At 41.9% G+C, this 21332-nt stretch overlaps 1 protein-coding gene and 1 long non-coding RNA gene across 6 annotated transcripts in view; one reads left to right on the top strand and one right to left on the bottom strand.

Annotated features, from left to right (window-relative positions):
• LOC130357655 (uncharacterized) overlaps positions 1 to 21332 on the top strand; it is a 129426-nt gene that overhangs the window by 69774 nt on the left and 38320 nt on the right. The window contains exons 2-4 of the long non-coding RNA XR_008889212.1: positions 14700 to 14880; positions 18042 to 18117; positions 18338 to 18413. This is a non-coding gene — a long non-coding RNA (uncharacterized LOC130357655). The remainder of the gene's footprint in view (positions 1 to 14699; positions 14881 to 18041; positions 18118 to 18337; positions 18414 to 21332) is intronic.
• The window catches only part of LOC130357578 (cytochrome P450 3A12-like), a 131577-nt gene continuing 112651 nt past the window's right edge, over positions 2407 to 21332 (bottom strand). For all 5 annotated transcript variants that reach the window (XM_056560289.1, XM_056560299.1, XM_056560305.1 and 2 more), the window contains 6 exons: positions 18280 to 18407; positions 18000 to 18081; positions 17496 to 17656; positions 14693 to 14919; positions 14221 to 14383; positions 2407 to 3114 (listed from right to left, as the gene is read on the bottom strand). In XM_056560289.1, the coding sequence (XP_056416264.1) occupies positions 3019 to 3114; positions 14221 to 14383; positions 14693 to 14919; positions 17496 to 17656; positions 18000 to 18081; positions 18280 to 18407 (857 nt within the window). In that variant the 3' untranslated portion in view covers positions 2407 to 3018. The remainder of the gene's footprint in view (positions 3115 to 14220; positions 14384 to 14692; positions 14920 to 17495; positions 17657 to 17999; positions 18082 to 18279; positions 18408 to 21332) is intronic.

Below are 21332 nucleotides of genomic sequence, written 5' to 3'. Positions count from 1 at the left end.
TTCTCTCGAGTACGGCGATACCCCATATGTGACCCTAAACTGTTGCCTTGAAATACGATAGGGCTCCAAAGTGAGAGCACCATGCGCATTTGAGGCCTAAATTAGGGACTTGCAGAAGGGTGGACATAGGGGAATTCTACGCCAGTGATTCCCAAACAGGGTGCCTCCAGCTGTTGTAAAACTCCCAGCATGCCTGGACAGTCAACGGCTATCTGGCAATACTGGGAGTAGTTGTTTTGCAACAGCTGGAGGCTCCGTTTTGGAAACAGTGGCGTACCAGACGTTTTTCATTTTTATTGGGGAGGGGAGGGGGGCTGTGTAGGGGTATGTGTATATGTAGTGTTTTTTACTTTTTATTCTATTTTGTGTTAGTGTAGTGTAGTGTTTTTAGGGTACAGTCACATGGGCGGGGGTTCACAGTAGTTTCTCGCTGGCAGTTTGAGCTGCGGTAGAACATTTGCCGCAGCTCAAACTTGCAGCCGGATACTTACTGTAAACCTCCGCCCATTCACATTGGGGGGGGGGGGCATCCAGCTGTTGCAAAACTACAACTCCCAGCATGCGCTGACAGACTGTACATGCTGAGAGTTTTAGTTTTGCAACAGCTGTAGGCACACTGGTTATGTATCACTGAGTTTGTGACCTAACTCAGTGTTTCACAACCAGTGTGCCTCCAGCTGTTGCAAAACTACAACTTCCAGCATGTACGGTGCATGGTGTACGGTGACTGCTGAGAGTTATAGTTTGCAACAGCTGGAGGCACACCGGTCGTGAAACACTGAGTTAGGTAAAAAAAAAACTCTGAGTTTCACAACCATTGTGCCTTCAGCTGTTGCAAAACTACAACTCTCAGAAGTCACCGACAGCCAACGGGCATGCTGGGAGTTGTAGTTATGCAACCAGCAGATGCACCACTACAACTCCCAGCATGCACTTTAGCTGTTTGTGCAAGCTGGGAGTTGTAGTTATACAACAGCTGAAGGTACACTTTTCCATAGAAAAAATGTGCCTCCAGCTGTTGCAAAACTATAAGTCCCAGCATGCCCATAAGGGAATGCTGGGAGTTGTGGTTGTCTGCCTCCTGCTGTTGCATAACTACAGCTCCCAGCATGCCCTTTTTGCACTCTGTCACTCACCTCCTGCTGCTGTTCCGGGACACAGGTCAGTCCCTCGCCGCCGCTCCTGGGGCCCCGATCCCAACATTGACGCCGGGGATCGGGGTCCCCAGCTCCCGGGGTCCACGTCCCGCTCACGTGTTCCGGAAGAGGGGCGGAGCGGGTTGCGGGAGTGACACCCCCAGCAGGCGCCCTGATTGGTCGGCCGGTAAACCGGCCGACGAATCAGTGCGATCGTGAGGTGGCACCAGTGCCACCTCACCCCTGCAGGCTATGGCTGTTCGGGGCCGTCAGAGACTGGAGACCCGATTGACCCGGAATTTTCGCAGATCGCTGGACTGAATTGTCTAGCGATCTGCGGCCATCGCCGACATGGCGATATGCCGAGATGCCTGCTGAACGATTTCAGCAGGCATCCGGCTCCGGTCCCCAACCAGCTATGGATACGCCCTCGGTCCTTAATGACTCGGAATGCAGGGCGTATCCATATGCCCTATATCCTGAAGAGGTTAACATATCTGTCTGTTGGCCCAGATATATCAATCTGTCTAAGACAACAATGGCCCTGATTTACTACTATAAACCTGTCTTGAAAAAACCCAACTAACTCTCCATTTTACTGAGAAAACAAGAAAAAGCGGCGTGGTCGCTGGGAAAAGTGGGTGGGGATGCCAAAACGGGGACGTGTCCCCTACATTTTCACAAAAAAAAACCAACATATTTACTAAGGTTTCCTTAGAAAATATAGTGGATTTGAGCTGAGGAAAACCCAAAAGTTCAGGATGTGTAAAAAAAAAGCAAAATGTAGGGAAAAGTGCATAATGTAGGGAAAGCTTAGTAAATACCATGGAAAAACAATTGTAGGGAATTAAAACCCACAAAGAAAACTACACAACACTCTTAGTAAATCAGGGCCAATGTGTCTGATTTGTATCTCACACAGATAGCAACCAATGACAGCTCAGCTTTAGTTTCTAAAAAATAAGCTGTGGTTCAGACACACTTTTGTCTCATACAGATTGATTTATCTGGGCCATATTGTTTCGACCCGGGGCCCTCTGCCGCTGGTGTTCACCCCCTGCTGACACTGCTGAGCAAATGGACTATACAGTATGATTTTGACAAGTGTGGAAACATATATTGTAGTATGTAGGTATTATGAAAAGTCCTTTATAACATGTCCAGATTATGGTTTCCATTTACATCTCCACTTATCCATGTAAATGCAACACAGTCACTTTCTGTAACTAAGAAACAAAAGGATTGACACATTGGGCAACTTGTTGTCTTTATTTGTTTTGTTATATTGCATTATATGGCATAAGGGAATGTGTCTTCTGCCCAGATTCCACAAAGCAGTGTACAGTGCATATTCATAACCTCAAAATATGTTGTAAAGCTGATCAGTGTACTTTGCACTACTTATCATTCTGCAATCCTTATTACCTTTAATATTCAGGTGTCACTGCTGCCAGGGGCTTTTATTTTCTATATAAAATAGTTCTACTTTCCATAAACAAGATATTGCATTTTAACATCTACGACAAAGATCTCCCTTCGCCTTAGCATAGCTAATAGTACGTGTGTAGATAAGATGTGCTCCCACAATGCAGACATTCTACATCATTATCTTCTGGACAGAGGTAAAGAAACACAGAGCCATTGTAGTCCTATACGCTGCAGACGTTGTTCTGATATCTGTCAGCAAAGTTTACTAGAAGAACGTATACAGATATGTTACAAAATCTTACAGGCATGTATACATCATTTCTTTGGCATTTCTTACATTTACATACATAATATTCTTTTTGCACACAAACATCCAGTATACTGTACTTATGTTATATGTTGTTCTCCATATGCTACAAATATCAATAGTAACCATCCACAGCGTCTTCAGGATCTACTTTTCAATCTTCTCGGCTTCTCTTGGCACGAGGTTTAATATAACAGGTTTCTTTGTCTTAAGGAATCCAGTGGTGTCAATTTCCAGAGGGATCTGTAACATTAGATTTAACAGATTATGAATTCTATAAAATAATTTCTCTGTTAAAGGTGGTTTACAGTGTTATGTTAATGGAATGGGATTAGAGGTTTCATTACACACCCAAACAACTCTTCCACCCTAATATCGGACACCTGTGTGGGGCGTCTGCGGCAGCACAATAAAGAGGTGCATATGGCAAAATAAAGGCCCCAATGGCCCATGTAAAAGATATTGGTAATCACTAGAAGGTTATGTTCCAGCATCACGTCCAAACGGCTGAAGATATTAACATGAAACTTGGAACATGTTACTTATATGTCAACAACAAATATAGGATAGGTGATTTAACCCTTACTCACCCCCATTTGCCAGGGTCTGGGTTTTTGTTTAAAGTCCCATACAAGTATATGGAAAATATATGTTACTGCATAAATTCCAAACGGCTGGAGATATTTCGATAATACTTGGTCACATGTTACTTATATGTCCACTTAAAATAGAGGATAGTTAATTTAACCCTTAACTACCCCCATTTGCGAGGGTCAGGGTTTTTGTTTAAAGTCCCATGCAAATCAATGGGGAATGTATGCTCCCAAATAACTTCCGTACGGCTGGAGATATTTCAATAAGACCTGTTAAACATATTACTTATATGTCAAATAAAAAAATATGATAGGTAAATTAACCTTTACCAAAACCCTTATATAAAAGATGGGTTTTTGTTTCAAGTCCCATGCAAGTATATGGGACTTCCAGTACCTTACTCCACAAGCTCTGCTCTGCATCTCCTGGTGAATGTGACAATCCGGCTTGCAAGCCACACCCCATCTCACACGCCCATATTTTAAGCACCACCCCTTTTATTATTTACCCTTTTTGTGCATAAGTCTGGCTTCCAAATCACGCCCAGCCCCACAAATCCATGTCCCCTTCTATTTTCAGCTACAATATATTCATTACAAATCAGTACCACCTGAGGACAGGATATGAGGATGAGACATAAGGACGGGATATGAGGCCGGGATATGAGGATGGGATATAAATCCCATCCTCGGGATATGAAGACGGGATGTGAGGACGGAATATGAGGGCGGGATATGAGGTCGGGATATGAGAATGGGATATGAAGTTGAGATAGGAGGACGGGAAATGATGTTGAGATAGGAGGTCGGGATATGAGGTCAAGTTAGGAGGACGGGAAATGAGGTCAAGATAGGAGGTCGGGATATGAGGACGAGATATGAGGATGAGATATGAGGTTGAGATATGAGGACAGAATATGAGGACTGGATAGGAGGTCGGGATAGAGTTCGGGATATGAGGATGGGATATGGGGACGGTATATGAGGTTGAGATAGGAGGTCGGGATAGGAGGTTGCGATAGGAGGTTGGGATAGGAGGACGGGATATGAGGTTGAGATATGAGGACAGAATATGAGGGCAGGATAGGAGGTCAGGATAAGTAGGAAGTCGGGATATGAGGATGGGATATGAGGACGGTATATGAGGTCGAGATAGGAGGACAGGATAGGAGGTCAAGACAGGAGGTCAGGATATGAGGATGGGATAGTAGGACGGGATAGGAGGTCAGGATAGGAGGACGGGATAGGAGGACAGAATAGGAGGTCGAGATATGAGGACGGGATAGGAGGTCAGGATATGAGGTCGAGATATAATGATGGGATAGGAGGATGGGATATGAGGTCTGGATATGAGGACGGGATATGAGGTTGAGATATGAGGACGGGATATGAGGTCAGAATATGAGGACGGGATATGAGGTTGAGACATGAGGTTGGGATATGACAAAAATATATGAGGATGGGATATAGGGACGGTAAATGAGGTCGGGATATGAAGACGGGATGTGAGGACGGGATATGAGGACGAGATGTGAGGTCAGGATATGAGGATGGGATATGAAGTCAAGATAGGAGGATGGGAAATGAGGTCGAGATAGGAGGTCGGGATATGAGGACGGCATATGAGGATGGCATATGAGGTTGAGATATGAGGACGGAATTTGAGGATGGGATAGGAGGTCGAGATATGAAGATGGGATATGAGAACGGGATATGAGGTCGAGACAGGAGGATGGGATATGAGGTTAGGATAGGAGGCCGGGATAGGAGGTCGGGATAGGAGGTCGGGATAGGAGTTCGGGATAGGTGGTCGTGATATGAGGACGGGATATGAGGTCAAGACAGGAAGACAGGATAGGAGGTCAAGATAGGAGGACAGGATAGGAGGACGCAATATGAGGTCGAGACATGAGGACGGGGTAGGAGGTAGGGATATGAGGTCAAGATAAGATGACGGGATATGAGGATGGAATATGAGGTTTAGATATGAGGACGGGATATGAGGATGGGCTATGAAGTCAAAAGCTTCCTCCTTTGTTGATTTTCCTCCCCAACAAAAATGTAACCTTGTGTTACATTTCTGCACTATTTACAAGATCTCTGTTTGCTGTCACTGAATAAAAACCAAACACACAGCAAGGAAGCACTCATCTTTCCCTTCCCAGCTATTTACTACTGTAAATATAGATAACATACTTTATTTATAAAACATAGCATGAAAATATCATAAAAAAAGATTTACAGTGGGATGAAAACAGGTTGGCAGCTGGGTGCATATCATAAAGAATAAATTACATAGGAGATCAGAATCGAGCCTGTCTGTATAGTGTGCACCAAATACTGCCAACAGGCATGATAGGAAAGAAGGAAAGAAGGCAAAAAGCTTCCAGTCAGATATCCCTAAGTACAACTAGAGATGGGTGAATGAAAGCTGAGGAAGTTGAATGCATTCCGAATTTCATGAAAAATTCGATTCTGAAAGAATCCGAATTTCCTCGTGCTTCGTGGTAATGGATTGCTTAATTTACTACATTTTGTGCGGGCCGGGGGGTTAAAATGGCAACTACACATGTGAGGACATGGGGCAAGGTAAGCGGGTAGGCGGATCACCCTGAATCATATGGCGGCATTCAGCCTATCAGCAGCCAGCCAGCCCTGTGATGTCACAGCCCTATACAGTCATGGCCATTAATGTTGGCACCCCTGAAATTTTTCAAGAAAATGAAGTATTTCTCACAGAAAAGGATTGCAGTAACACATGTTTTGCTATACACATGTTTATTCCCTTTGTGTGTATTGGAACTAAACCAAAAAAGGGAGGAAAAAAAGCAAATTGGACATAATGTCACACCAAACTCCAAAAATGGGCTGGACAAAATTATTGGCACCCTTAACATAATATTTGGTTGCACACCCTTTGGAAAAATAACTGAAATCAGTCGCTTCCTATAACCATCAATAAGCTTCTTACACCTCTCAGCCGGAATGTTGGACCACTCTTCCTTTGCAAACTGCTCCAGGTCTCTCTTATTGGAAGGGTGCCTTTTCCCAACAGAAATTTTAACATCTCTCCACAGGTGTTCAATGGGGTTTAGATCTGGACTCATTGCTGCCACTCCAGAACTCTCCAGCGCTTTGTTGCCGTCCATTTCTGGGTGCTTTTTGATATATGTTTGGGGTCATTGTCCTGCTGGAAGACCCAAGATCTCGGATGCAAACCCAGCTTTTTGACACTGGGCTGTACAGTGCGACCCAAAATCTGTTGGTAATCCCCAGATTTCATGATGCATCGCACACATTCAAAAATATACACACTCCGCAGTTCAATGTTTTTTTTCTGGTTAAAGCTAATAGGGGGCAGTAAGTTTAACCCCTTAAGGACTGAGCCCTTTTTCGCAATTCTGACCACCGTCACTTTAAGCGTTAATAACTCTAAAACGCTTTTACCGAATATTCTGATTCTGAGATTGTTTTTTTGTGACATATTCTACTTTATTTTGGTGGTAAATTTTTGGCGTTACTTGCATTCTTTCTTGGTGAAAAGTCCCAAAATTTCATGAAAATGTAGAAAATTTTGCATTTTTCTAACTTTGAAGCTCTCTACTTGTAAGGAAAATGGATATTCTAAATAAATTTTATTTTTATTCACAAATACAATATGTCCCCTTTATGTTGGCATCATAAAATGGACATATTTTTGCTTTTTTTTTTTTAAATTAGAGGGCTTCAAAGTAGAGCAGCAATTTTCAAAAAATTCATGAAAATTGCTTAATCTGAAGGGACAGATGTTACAGAACTACAACTCCCAGCATGCCTGGGTGGTCTAGGCATGCTGAGAGTTGTAGTTTGGCAACATCTGGAGGGCTACCGTTTGGGCACCACTGTAACAGTGGTCACCAAACTGTGACCCTCCAGATGTTGCAAAACTACAACTCCCAGCATGCCCAGACAGCCTTTGGCTGTCTGGGCATGCTGGGAGTTGCAGTCCGGCCTTCCTAGTGGTTGCCACAGTAAAGATCACACTACTTTCATTTCTCCCCCCCACGACGATTCACTACCTGAGCCGGGATCTCCGCTGGATGTCTGCGATGATCGCCGGGCCCCACGCATCTTCTCCTTAGGTACAGGACTCCATCTTCTCCCCCCCCCCGTTCTGCCCGACATCAAGGGGTGGGCAGAACGGGGGGTTTCCATAGCAACCCCCTGTCCTGCGCTGCCATTGGTCAGAACTCAGTTCTGACTAATGGCAGGGGATAAGAGGAGATGGCAGCACTGCGACCTCACTCCTATCCCTTTAGGCTGATAGTGGCTGTCACTGACAACTCAGATCATCCCTATTTTCCAGGCGATCGGGTCACCAGAGGCCCGATCAGCCCGGAATTGGAGAAAATCGCATGTCTGAATTGACATGCGATTTTCTCCGATCGACGACATGGGGTGGGGGGGGGGGGGTCTCAGGACCCCCCTGGGAGATGTGCTGGGGTGCCTGCTGAATGATTTCAGCAGGCATCCCGATCCGGTCCCCAACCGGCTAGCGGCGGGGACCGGAATTCCCACGGGCGTATCCATACACCCTGCGTCCTTAAGGACTCGGGATGCAGGGCGTATGGATATTTCCTGGGTCCTTAACAGGTTAAAAGCACTAAAAGACTTATGCACTAGATTGTTACGCCTATTTCTGGTGCAACCGTACTGGGGCTTAATACTCTAAAAAAAAAGTGAAATATATATGCACTCTGCTGTTGTACGTGTTTCCTGTTTCAAGTGTATAGTGGCCTGTTAGTGTAAAAGCAGGGATATATACACACACTGAGTTCCGCATGTTTCTGTTGCAGCCGTATAGGGGCGTATCTATATATATATATATATATATATATATATATATATATATATAACTCAATGTGTGTATTGTGAGAAGGTGAAGGGCATTGTGGTTGATGGTCGGTATGTGTCACCAAGGCTCCTGGCCTTGGTGAAGTAAGAGCCGATAATTGTCCAGTGTCAGTGCTGTGATGCAGACTGACACTGTTGCTTTAGTATGGCTGGAAAGCCAATCCGGGACTGCTCTTACTGGGAATGGTCAAATGTTGGGTGGGGGCCATTCCCCACAATCCAGGCCTCCTTTTGTTGGCCTTAAAGGCAGGCTGCTCCACCAGCTGAGGGGGATTTACATGTTGCAGCTCACACTGACAGAGAGCTGAGTTTTGAGATCTTCCTTGTGGAGTGTGGAAGCTGGTGAGCAGAGTGCCTGGAGGCTTGGAAAAGACTTGCTTGATGCCGCATGGCATGGACTCAGATGTGAACAAACACCTAAGGAACGCAGGTGGACTTTTGTTACTTTTTTTTATCTGCATTTAAGACTGTTTGCTGTTTGCCAAGTGTGAATAAGACACTGTACTTTGATTTGAAAAGTCCTGTTTCCTTGCCTCTATACTGCAACCGCACCTGTCTGCAAGAGCGAATCATCACAGTATGTATATATGTGTGTGTGTATGTTCCAGCATCACGTCCAAACGGCTAAAGATATTAACATGAAACTTGGCACACATGTTACTTATATGACAATAACAAACATAGGATAGGTGATTTAACCCTTACTCACCCCCATTTGCCAGGGTTGGGGTTTTTGTTTAACCCTTTAATGCATATGGACATTTATGAATGTCGACAAGCGTATCCCGAGGTATGAGGCGCACTCAGCAGGTGAGCGTGCATCATACCCAGTGGGTCCTGGTTGCTATAAGCAACCAGGACCCGTGGCTAATGCCGGACATTGCCGATCGGGCTGATGTCTGGCATTAACTCTTTAGACGCGGCGATCAAAGTTGATCGCCGCGTCTAAACTGAAAGTAAAAGCTTCCTGGCAGCTCAGTCGGGCTGATCGGGACAATCGCCGTAAAATCGCGATGTCCCGATCAGATAGGACGCAGCAGAAGGGTGGCTTACCTGCTTCCTGTGCATCCGAGCAATGACGCAATGAGGCTTGAGCAATCAACTGCCGATAACACTGATCCCTGCCATTGAATGCAATGGCAGTGATCAGTGTATTGAATCAATGTACAGTGGTCCCTCAACATACAATGGTAATTCGTTCCAAACGACCCATCATTTGTCGAATCCATCGTATGTTGAGGGATCCGTGCAATATAAAGTATAGGAAGCTGTACTCACCTGTCCCCGCCATTCCAGACCAGGTCCTCACCACTCCCGATGCTGTCCAAGGGGCTCCCGATGCTGTCCTGCATCTTCTTCCGCATTCTTTGCAGGGTCCGGGCCTCGCTTTCTGGTGACGTTATTACGCCGTGGCACGGCGTGTGTAGGGACGTACTAACAACGCCGGAAAGAGAGGCCCGGACCCTGGAGAAGATGCAGAAGATGCCGGAGGATCGCGAAGTGGACCCAGAGCAGCAGGAATAGGCAGGCGAACTTGCCCGGGATGCTTAAACTGCTATCCGACAGCAGCTTAAGCATTTTGTGCTGTCGGATAGCAGTTAATGCGATGGCCCCGACATATAGAAGCATTGTATGTCGATGCTGACATCGACATGCGATGGCCTCTGAGAGGCCATCGTATGTCGATTTTATCATATGTCGGGGCCATCGCAGGTCGGGGGGTTACTGTACTGCATGTTATAGTCTGGGGTTATAGGGGGTTACTGTACTGCATGTTATAGTCTCCTAGGGACCCCCCTTTTCCCAATAAAAAAGAAAAAATGTGTAAATAAAAATAAGCATATGTGGTATCGCCGCATGCGTAAATGTCCGAACTATAAAAATAAATCATTAATTAAACCGCTGGGTCAATGGCGTAGGCGCAAAAAAATTCCAAAGTCCAAAATAGTGTATTTTTGGTCACGTTTTATACCATAAATAAAAGTGATCAAAAAGTCAGATCAAAACAAAAATTGTACCGAAAAAACCTTCAGATCACGGTGCAAAAAATGAGCCCTCATACCGCCCCGTACATGTAGAAATAAAAAAGGTATAGGGGTCAGAATAGGACCATTTTAAAAGTATACATTTTCTTGCATGTACCGGTAGTTATAATTTTTTTATGATTTTTTCCAGAAGTAAGACAAAATCAAACCTATATAAGTAGGGTATAATTTTAACCGTATGGACCTACAGAATAAAGATAATGTGTAATTTTTACCAAAAAATGTACTGCGTAGAAACCCCCCAAAAGTTACAAACTAGCGTTTTTTCTTCCATTTTGTTGCACAATTATTTTTTTACCGTTTCGCCGTAGATTATGGGGTAAAATGACTGATGCCATTACAAAGTAGAATTGGTGGTGCAAACAATAAGCCATCATATTGATTTTTAGGTGCAAAATTGAAAGTGTTATTATTTTTAGAAGGTGATGAGGAAAAAATGAAAATGCAAAAACTGAAAAACCCTCCGTCCTTAAGGGGTTAAAGTCCCATGCAAATCAATGGGAAATGTATGTTCCCATATAACTTCCGAACATCTGGAGATATTTCAATAATACCTGGTACACATATTACTTATATGTCAAACAAAAATATATAATAGTTAAATTAACCCCTAACTACACCCTCATATAAAAGATGTGTTTTTGTTTCAAGTCCCATGCAAGTATATGGGACTTCCAGTACTTTACTCCACAAGCTCCACTCTGCATCTCCTGGTGAATGTGTCAGTTTGGCTTGCAAGCCACACCCCATCTCACAAAGACATGCCCACTGTTTAAGCTCCACCTCTTTTATTCTCTACCCTTTGCATCAGTCTGGCTTGCAAATCACACCCAGTCCCATAAAAAGCCGCGTCGACTTCTATTTTCAGCTTAAAAGATCTTCATCACAAATCAGTCCCACCTGAGGGCAGGATATGAGGTCGGGATATGAATTTGGGATATGAGGACGGGATATGAGGTCAGGATATGAGAACGGGATATGAGTTCGGGATATGAGGACGGGATATGAGGTCAGGATATGAGGACGGGATATGTGGTCGGGATATGTGATCGGGATATGGGGTTGGGATATGGGGTCGGGATATGAGGTCAGAATATGAGGTCGGAATATGAGGTCAGGATGTGAGGACGGGATATTAGGACAGCATATGAGATTTGGATATGAGGACAGGATATGGGATTGGGATATGACAACAATATATGAGGTAGGATAAGAAGTCTAAAGCTTCCTCCTTTGTTGATTTTCCTCCCCAACAAGGATTAGGAAGGGAAAACTGGGCAACGCCGGGTTCTCAGTTAGTTTATCTATAAAAAATCAAATATAAATGCACTCCGCTGCTGTACGTGTTTTCTGTTTCAAGCATATAGTGGCCTGTTAGTGTAAAAGCAGGGATATATACACACACATTGAGTGTTCCGCAAGTTTCTGTTGCAGCCATATAGGGGAATATTTCTCTGTAAAAAGTAAAATATATATGCACTCTGCTGTTGTATGTGTTTTCTGTTTCAAGCGTATAGTGGCCTGTTAGTGTAAAAGCAGGGATATATATAAACACATTGAGTGTGCCGCCACCTCCAGACTGTGTCATTGTGCCGCCATATGATCTTATGCTGCTGGTGGCACATTAAATTAGTTAATCTCTTTAACCCCTTAAGGACGCAGGACATAAATGTACGTCCTGGTGTGGTGGTACTGAACGCACCAGGACGTACGTTTACGTCCAGTGCATAACCGCGGGCATCGGAGCGATGCCCGTGTCATGCGCGGCTGATCCCGGCTGCTGATCGCAGCCAGGGACCCGCCGGCAATGGCCGACGCCCGCGATCTCGCGGGCGTCCGCCATTAACCCCTCAGGTGCCGGGATCAATACAGATCCCGGCATCTGCGGCAGTGCGCGATTTAAATGAACGATCGGATCGCCCGCAGCGCTGCTGCGGGGATCCGATCATTCAGAACGCCGGACGGAGGTCCCCTCTCCTTCCTCCGTCCGGCTCCCGGCGTCTCCTGCTCTGGTCTGTGATCGAGCAGACCAGAGCAGGAGATGACCGATAATACTGATCTGTTCTATGTCCTATACATAGAACAGATCAGTATTAGCAATCATGGTATTGCTATGAATAGTCCCGTATGGGGACTATTCAAGTGTAAAAAAAAATGTAAAAAAATGTAAAAGTAAAAGTAAAAAAAAAGTGAAAAATCCCCTCCCCCAATAAAAAAGTAAAACGTCTGTTTTTTCCTATTTTACCCCCAAAAAGCGTAAAAAACATTTTTTATAGACATATTTGGTATCGCCGCGTGCGTAAATGTCCGTACTATTAAAATAAAATGTTAATGATCCTGTACGGTGAACGGCGTGAACGAAAAAAAAAAAAAAGTCCAAAATTCCAACTTTTTAAATACATTTTATTAAAAAAAATTATAAAAAATGTATTAAAAGTTTTTTATATGCAAATGTGGTATAAAAAAAAAGTACAGATCATGGCGCAAAAAATGAGCCCCCATACCGCCGCTTATACGGAAAAATAAAAAAGTTAGAGGTCATCAAAATAAAGGGATTATAAACGTACTAATTTGGTTAAAAAGTTTGTGATTTTTTTTAAGCGCAACAATAATATAAAAATATATAATAATGGGTATAATTTTAATCGTATTGACCCTCAGAATAAAGAACACATGTCATTTTTACCATAAATTGTACGGCGTGAAAACAAAACCTTCCAAAATTAGCAAAATTGCGTTTTTCGTTTTAATTTCCCCACAAAAATAGTGTTTTTTGGTTGCGCCATACATTTTATGATATAATAAGTGATGTCATTACAAAGGACAACTGGTCGCGCAAAAAACAAGCCCTCATACTAGTCTGTGGATGAAAATATAAAAGAGTTATGATTTTTAGAAGGCGAGGAGGAAAAAATGAAAACGTAAAAATTAAATTGTCTGAGTCCTTAAGGCCAAAATGGGCTGAGTCCTTAAGGGGTTAAACTCTTCAATTGACATCTCAAAAATCTCTTTAAGCTCTTCAATTGTGATGCCATGTGGTCTCCCGACCCTGCTGCCACCTCCAAACTCTGCCATTGTGCCGCTCTGCAGCAGTGATTCTAATAGTGACGCCTGTAATCCGCGTGTCATACTGAATAACAGTATTATTTCACTAACCCAGCACACTCCCTATGCGTGTTACAGCAAGGAAAAGTGTTATACACCCCTATTGATGCTCCCTGTAGCTCGGAAATAGCCGTTTTTAATAGCGATTTGTTGCGAATATATTCGTATCGAACCAAATTTTTTCTGAAAATTTCGGCAAATCAGCTGAATTGAATTTTTGAAAAATTCGTCCATCTCTAAGTACAACAAGATGCATTTGAAACATGAGAATTACATATGTAAAAGAAGCGCAACCTCATACAAACCAGTATGTTGGTCAGTATGTGATCCCCATTTTCAAGTTCATTTAATCAGTAATTTTTAGATCAAAACTAGGAGTGGAAGCAACACAGAGAAAAACTATACTTTTGATGGACCAAATACTGACCAAATAGGGATCAAAGTTAGATGTGTGAACCCTGCCTAACTTTAACCGTGGAAAATGTATAGCACATTTAACTAATATGAGCATGCATGGTTTTACATCTTGAAAGCAAAACATACAACCTCTTATGCCTTAGGCCAGCTTAGACCTCTAGATCATGAGGTATATCCCTATTTCTTTGTGCAGTAATGCTTTTTCTGGCTAAATTTATAGTAAACAATTCAATAATAAAATGTTTGTCTAGCTAAAACTATCATAAGTAAGAATCCATCTTAAATGTATGTCTTACTGGAGTGTCTTTGCACGTTCGGAAAGAGAAGTTTTGCAGCAGCAGGGTGATAACTGATTTCATGTTGGTTAAGGCAAACCTCATTCCTATGCAGTTCCGAGGTCCAGCTCCAAAGGGTAGGAAGGTGTATGGGTCTATTGTGTCCCTGTTCTCCTTACTAAATCTGTGTAGGAAAAAAATATAAGTAAACTAACTTAAATAAATCGAAAGCGTGTGGCCAGATCAACATTTAAACCATAGAGTGGAAGGCAGGGTCATGAAGGGTTAATCTGCAAAGTGGGTCTTGATTCAGGTTCATCATGAAATGTACACAACTATAAATTCATTTGTTACTGGATAAACTATATAAGCTGAGAATGTAACTTTTTTATTTTCATAAAAAGATGCAGTATATGTATATATAAAGGTTTTTTATAATGCACATTGTATACCCATTATTATATCCCAATAAATGTTAACACATCTACAATACCTTTCAGGTCGGAATTCCTCTGGATCAGTCCAGATCTCAGGGTTACGATGCAGCACAAAGGCCGGGATAACAGTCACAACTCCCTTTGGGATAGTTACACCATTGATCTCAGTTGTTGTCTTACAAACCCGTTCAATTCTCCCGGCTGCAGGGTAGAATCGCAAGTTTTCATTAAGCACCGCATCAAGGTATTCCATCTGCGTCAGAGCTTCATATGTTGGTGGAGCCTAAAGACAATAAATCATTGCTTACCCCTTTTTTTTTTACCTTGCCTTTCTTGAATTTCCTTATGTTCATCAATTACATCAATATAAAATTGTTACAAATTATGTTCAGATAATCATTTGTTAGTTGATTTTCTAGGGAAGCTGTATTATAAAGAGAGTCATTATAGTTTTCATATGGAGATTTCTTAAATAGTTACTGTTGATTCAAAAATGTACCTCCATTTAATAATCTATATGATTCTTAAAATATTTGTAAATCACTTCATTTACCAAAAATGACTGCTTACCCCAGAAAAACAGCTCTAAAGTCTTGGTCACAAGGTGTCTCCCTGCACTGTAATCTACTGTCCACTGCCTGTTCTTAGGAGAAATCTGTCTCTAGTAAAAGAACACATGAAGTAGGGGCTGGGCTCAGCATATGCTATAAGCAGGAGAATGAGTTGGAGAGGCTAAGGAGCGTGGGCTGTGTACTTTCAAGCTGAGCCAGTCTGCTTGCTAAAGATGATCCATTCTGCTCCTAATTGGTAAATCAAGACTTTCTTCTCACCTCTAACAAACCATAAAGCTCAGGACAGTTGTTCCTTGTGTACATACCAGTGTACCTACTGCTGTATATTCACAGTGATGCAGTGTAATATTCCCCTCACCCTTCCCTTTAGCTTATCATCAGCAGCAGTTCAGTGCTTTGTATAACCTCTTCCTTGCTGTGCTGCTCCTTTAATTTGTGCTCACCTAGCACCTTGCAATGCAATATCCATATGCCATCTATAGTAATGCACTGTGTAAATTATCCACCAGCAACCATTCAGTCCAGTGCACATTCACTAGATGGGAGGAGTATTTGCATTGACTGGCCAGAGAAGTAAGGGGTTGCTGGCAAACACCCCAGCTCTGACCCCACCCCCTAAAATGGAGAGAATGAGAAATAACTGCGCAATGGAGAAAACATTTGGGCTGAATAACAGCAGTGAGACCTCTAAAGTCACCTTGTCACCACTCTGATGGGTTAATGTAACAAAACCATGCAAACACTTTTGCAAACTCTTTTGAAACGACAGGTACGCTTCAAAGGTAAGTTCACATGTGGCACATTTTTCCACTGCAGACTTTGCATGTGTTAGGGTATGTTCACACCAAGTATTTTGTACCACTTTTTGAGATGTAAAATGTCTATTTATTTTCAAATTGCATTTTAGAATTTTCTGTAGTTCCTATTAGAAGAAAATGCTTTATAAAAATTCAAAAGAAAAAAAAAACGACTGAAAAATAACTGAAAAAAAAAAACTTAAAAGAATGACCCCAAAACCATAAAAAGTCTGTATGAACATAACCCAACATATATTTTTTTCTTTGGATCTTGTTAATAATTCACTTTGAATTTTACCTATATACATTGAAGCTGTAAAATCTGCAGTTAAAAAATAGAAATTGACATCGATTGATTTCGAAATCTGCCCAGCAAATCAATATCAATGTGTAAAAAATTCTACAGCATGTAGAGGCCATGTGGCCTTGCCCTTAGAGCCCCGAATGGTGAATCTGCTTACCTACAGCTGTATACAGCAGCTAGGCATATGTATCACTGAAGGTGTACATTTTACTGACAATTTATAACTGCTTGCTGATTCTTTTGCTTTTATGGTGAAAATGCTCTATATGCCCATTATGTGGACAGTAATAAATTCTCCTTTCCACTTGTGAACAGAACAGAAAATGTTTACCACTTAATGCATCAAACTTTGGTTTGACTGTGCTGTGAACACATTTTTTATGTTATTTAAAAATATGCATGATGTTACCCTTCATTGTTGGACTTAGATACCGGCCCTGATTTCTTAGGAGTGGAGTGTAGTTTTCTTTCTATGGGTTTTGATTCCCGACAGATATTTTTACAGGGTATTCACTAATATTTCCCCATGTTTTGCACTTTTCACTATGTTTTTCTTTTTTTTTTTTTTTCTTTTCTTTACACATGCTCTGATCTGTGGGGTTTTCCAGAGCTCAAATCCACAACATTTTCTGTAGAAACATTAGTAAATATGATGATTTGTTTTTATTTATGTTATAAACACGCCCCTTTTTGCGGCCATGCCCCCTTTTCACGGCTGGTTACGCTTGAAGCACTGGGCCAACTTAAAGCATGGGCTGAGCTTAGTAATGTCACCACTCCTGCTTCTTTGCTGGGTCCTGCTGCTAGCAAACAGTAGCAGTGCCTTTTTGGGTTTTCTAAGTAAAATGCATAGTTGGTTGGGTTCTTTGAAATTTTATTATATCTTCTCCGATATCTTCTGTTCTGGGGTCAACTTGAAGCATGGTCGGAGCTTAGTGACGTCACCGCTCCAGCTTCTTTGCTGGGTCCTGCTGCTAGAAAACAGTAGCAGTGACTCCAGAACGGAAGTATGCAGGAGAACCAGGGCACAGAACGGGATCAGGTAAGTATCCTTGTCATCCGTGTCACCTGCACTACTTGTTTGTACCAACAGGTTAGTGCAAGTGAAACTGATGAAACAGATTTCCTATAAGTTTCTTTTGCCTAAACTATAGGTACAGTGCATAATATTACAAATTGATGTTACCTTATTGGGAAGAAAGGTGTCAATTTCCTCCTGAAGTTTGGTTTGGACATCAGGGTGCGTAGCCAGATGGTATGCCAGAAACATAAGTGTGGTGCTGGTGGTCTCATAACCAGCCATAATAAAGATAAGTCCCTGAGCCAAAATTTCAGAGTCTGTCAATTCTGCAAAATAGATGCAACACAGATTTGGTTCCAATCATCTCACAAGTGAGGGAGCAAATAATGACAAAGTGTCAGTTTTAATATAAAGTGCACTGCATAACAATGAACCCCCACACCCCGCAAAAGTCATATATATGCTTTCTCTTTTTTTTTTTTTTTTTTTTTTTCGGGGGGAGGGGGGGGGATGATAATTGACATCAAGGCCTAAATAGGCTGTGTTTGAGTTGCAATTACACAATAACAATGCTGCCCGAACAAACTTTCAATAGTTTATTGTTAGATTATAGCATTCTTTTAGTCTATAAAAAAAACATTGACGGATGCAGAAAATCAGCCTTCTTACCTTTATAGCCATGAGTCTCCTCTCCTGCATTGTTGTCTTTAGATTGAGCATCTACCATGAGTTGGAGAAAATCTACTCGTTCCTAAGAGGTCAAAGAAAAAGGTCAGAGAGAGCACAGGTATACAAGAAATGGTGCCCTCACTCTAGGAGTTCAGTCCTTGTAATCTTTTTATTCTCTACTTTCTGATATTTAGAAATCAATTTCTGCTCATAACTGCAAAACAGCAAATGTTGTCATACAGTCTCCACATTTCCAAGTTGGAGTTAAACATATACTTACTGAGTGGATTCCCTTATTTCTGTTTTTCTTTATTCTTTTTATGGCATCTTGAAAAAAGTCGAGGACACTTAATGGGAGGAAGCAGAAATTCAGCTTTTCCAAAAGAGGAATCAGGAATGGACACAGAACTATAGGTAAAATAATACAGAAGAGACACAAATGAAAATAGAAATCATTCAGTGATCACAGTGGTTGTTATTGTTTATGTTTTATGATTATTGTAGGGGAGTGGAGGTGATGGTTGTACTTGCTGTCTTAGGAGCAGGCCATCTTGGGTTTAAAAAAAAATGACTGCTCAGACAGTAGCACCATGTCAGATGTCAAGCATCACTATATCTGTTTTCAAAGTAGGACATGCTCACATCATGTTATATTGTTAATACCAGCTATAATATTTGTGGTGTCCCAGCACCAATAGCTGTACTGCGGCTGTGTTACTGTACCCTTAAGAGAGAGCAGTGTAAGCCCCATGTGACTCTGCCTGCCAATGGAAACTCCTACATTTCCACCCTTATAGAGTAGTGGAGTGAGGAGCTGCCCCAGTTCACCCTAGTGTGTCTCCTGAGCAACAGTGTGGTTCAGGTGTGCTGTGTGGAGAAGCCTCAAGGGAAGGCCTAGCTCAAATCTAATCTCTCTGGTCATTCTGCAAGGATTACTTGCCCGGTGGAAGTTCATGTCCCTGAGGAAAAGGCTTTGTAACCTTGACAAAACCCTACCTACCAGGATTCATCTATAAATCTCACAAGTCAGTATAATTCTGTTTGGTGAAAGCACCACAAGTCCCAGCAAGGCAACAGGGCTCCCAAGGGGTTACACTGCACTCTCACACCCAAAACCAGCTGTCCGTGTATACCATCTGCACCCAGCTCAGTAAAGACAGTTATCCGTAACCTAATGTTGGTGTGTCTGGCCCGGGAGAAGCTGTCTCCAACCTCGGACCGTGTATAGGATAATGGTGCCCTGGCATCACAAAGTGATCAGATATTCCTACTAACACCCCGGTGGCACCACATATTGCTGTGCATTATAGCAGTTATATCAACATATATAAGGTGGGAGGTGGGAATCATCACTTTACACCTTGTTCTTAAAGTGGACTTGTTTATCTTGGCATATCTGTTTTTGTAAATATTTGTATTCACCATTAACATACCAATTCTGGAGAATCTATTCTTACAGCTCTGAATTCCTCTGAAACTCTTACTGGAAATGTAAAGAGTAAACTGACAACTGGGAATAATTATTACCCTATGAACTGGTCAACCTATAGTTGGAAAAAGACACGGTCCTATACAGTCCAGCACTGTGAGTAATGATTGGCCAGTGTTAGAGTGTGAGGGGACACATCTTAATTTGTAACACCCAGTTGTACATTTATTCATAAACCTATCAAAGGAATAACAGAGGAACAGTACAATGAAGAGTTCTATGAAAAGATTCTCCAATAATTGTTCCACAATCCAAGAAGTATATCCAGCTCACCCCTTATAAGTTGCCAATCACGCACAGTGGACCCAGCCCGGACTAGGCTGTAAAGCAATGGCAAAAAGAAGAAATGTCCAGCGAAGCAAAAGCTCAAATGCAGAGATTCTTTATTCTAACACGGCAGTACACAGGTAAAACGAACAGCAGTGACGCGTTTCGACCGTCTAAGTGGTCTTAGTCATACTGGCACAAGGTTCATGCTGTTGGATATCCTATATAGGGGAGGCTATCAGGGTAACAGGTGCTAATTAATTCACCTTAATGAGACATGCCTCCTCCCATGCAGGAAATTCCATTACAAACACAGGTTAAATGTCAGAAAGGTAAAATTCCTGTTCAAGTTTGTCTGACTGAACACAATTTAAATATTTACACCAAATGTGAACTATATAAAAACCTATAATATAAAAAAGAGAAAAGATGAACATTCCGCTTTGTGCTACAACCAAACAAAGACCATATAATTTTTTTGTATATCAATATTGTTTCTTCGTTTAATTAATCTTACTATTATATTATATAGTGGCACAATGCGAAAGGCATCTAACTGGTAATAACTCTTATGAGGGAAAACGTCCTTGGCAAGCACTGGGTTAATCACAAATAGATATAATAAACTAGAGTTATAATATTCAAATTGAGCCCCAGTATAGACAAGAAAAAAGGAAGAAAAAGGGGAAAAAGAAAAAGCAGATAAGGAAAAAGTTCAGTCTGGAGGGGGAAAAAGAATACAGTAAAGATGTATGTTGGTATTATTTCAATTGATTGCAGGTATCCTCAGTAATGTAAGATAACATCTTGTTGTTTGTGCAGACCTTTCGGATACCTGCTATCCAGGCTCATAATCCAAAAAACCTCTCTGTCGAGAAGTTTTTACCTATGATTCCCTCCTCTCGTAGGTGTAACTACTCTTTCAATGCCTTGGAGAATCAATGTGTTATGGTTTCCATTATGTTTTTCCGCACAATGCTGGCTAATCATGGACACATGCCGGGAGTTGAAAGTGTTTGACATCTGAAAGATGCTTCCTGATTCTTGTTTTGAGTGGACACGTTGTGCACCCAACGTATTGGACACTACACTCCCGGCATGTGGTCAGATAGACAACATATGTTGTGTTGCAATTTATGTACTGTTTTAATAGCATAAACCTCGTTTCTACTAGTTGAATGGAATTCTTTTGATGGAAACATAATATTACAACACAAGCAACTTTGATGACCACATTTGTAGGTGCCGGAATTAATTAACCATATAGGTGGTCTAATAATTTTAGTTTTGAAGAGACTTGGAGAGACCAATTGTCCTATTGTTGGTGCCCTCCTAGGTACACATCTGTATCCTGTTTTTAGTACGGACTTATAGGTCGGATCACCCATATTAATTGGCATATATTTATTTATAATTTTTGTGATGGACCCATAATCCGGACTATATTGGGTTACAAACGTGACCGGTTGTTGGGTGGTATCATGTTTTTTTTGTTTGTGATCTTTTCCCCAATATTAAATCTGATCTATTTTTAGTCCTTGCTATATTGGCCGCTTGGTCTATTAACCCTTTTTGGT

This window comes from Hyla sarda, chromosome 1 (genome assembly GCF_029499605.1).
Source record: "Hyla sarda isolate aHylSar1 chromosome 1, aHylSar1.hap1, whole genome shotgun sequence".
In the NCBI taxonomy this organism is placed as follows: domain Eukaryota; kingdom Metazoa; phylum Chordata; class Amphibia; order Anura; family Hylidae; genus Hyla; species Hyla sarda.
Note: the sequence above shows the minus strand (reverse complement) of the source record. Positions and strands in the feature narration are given on the sequence as shown.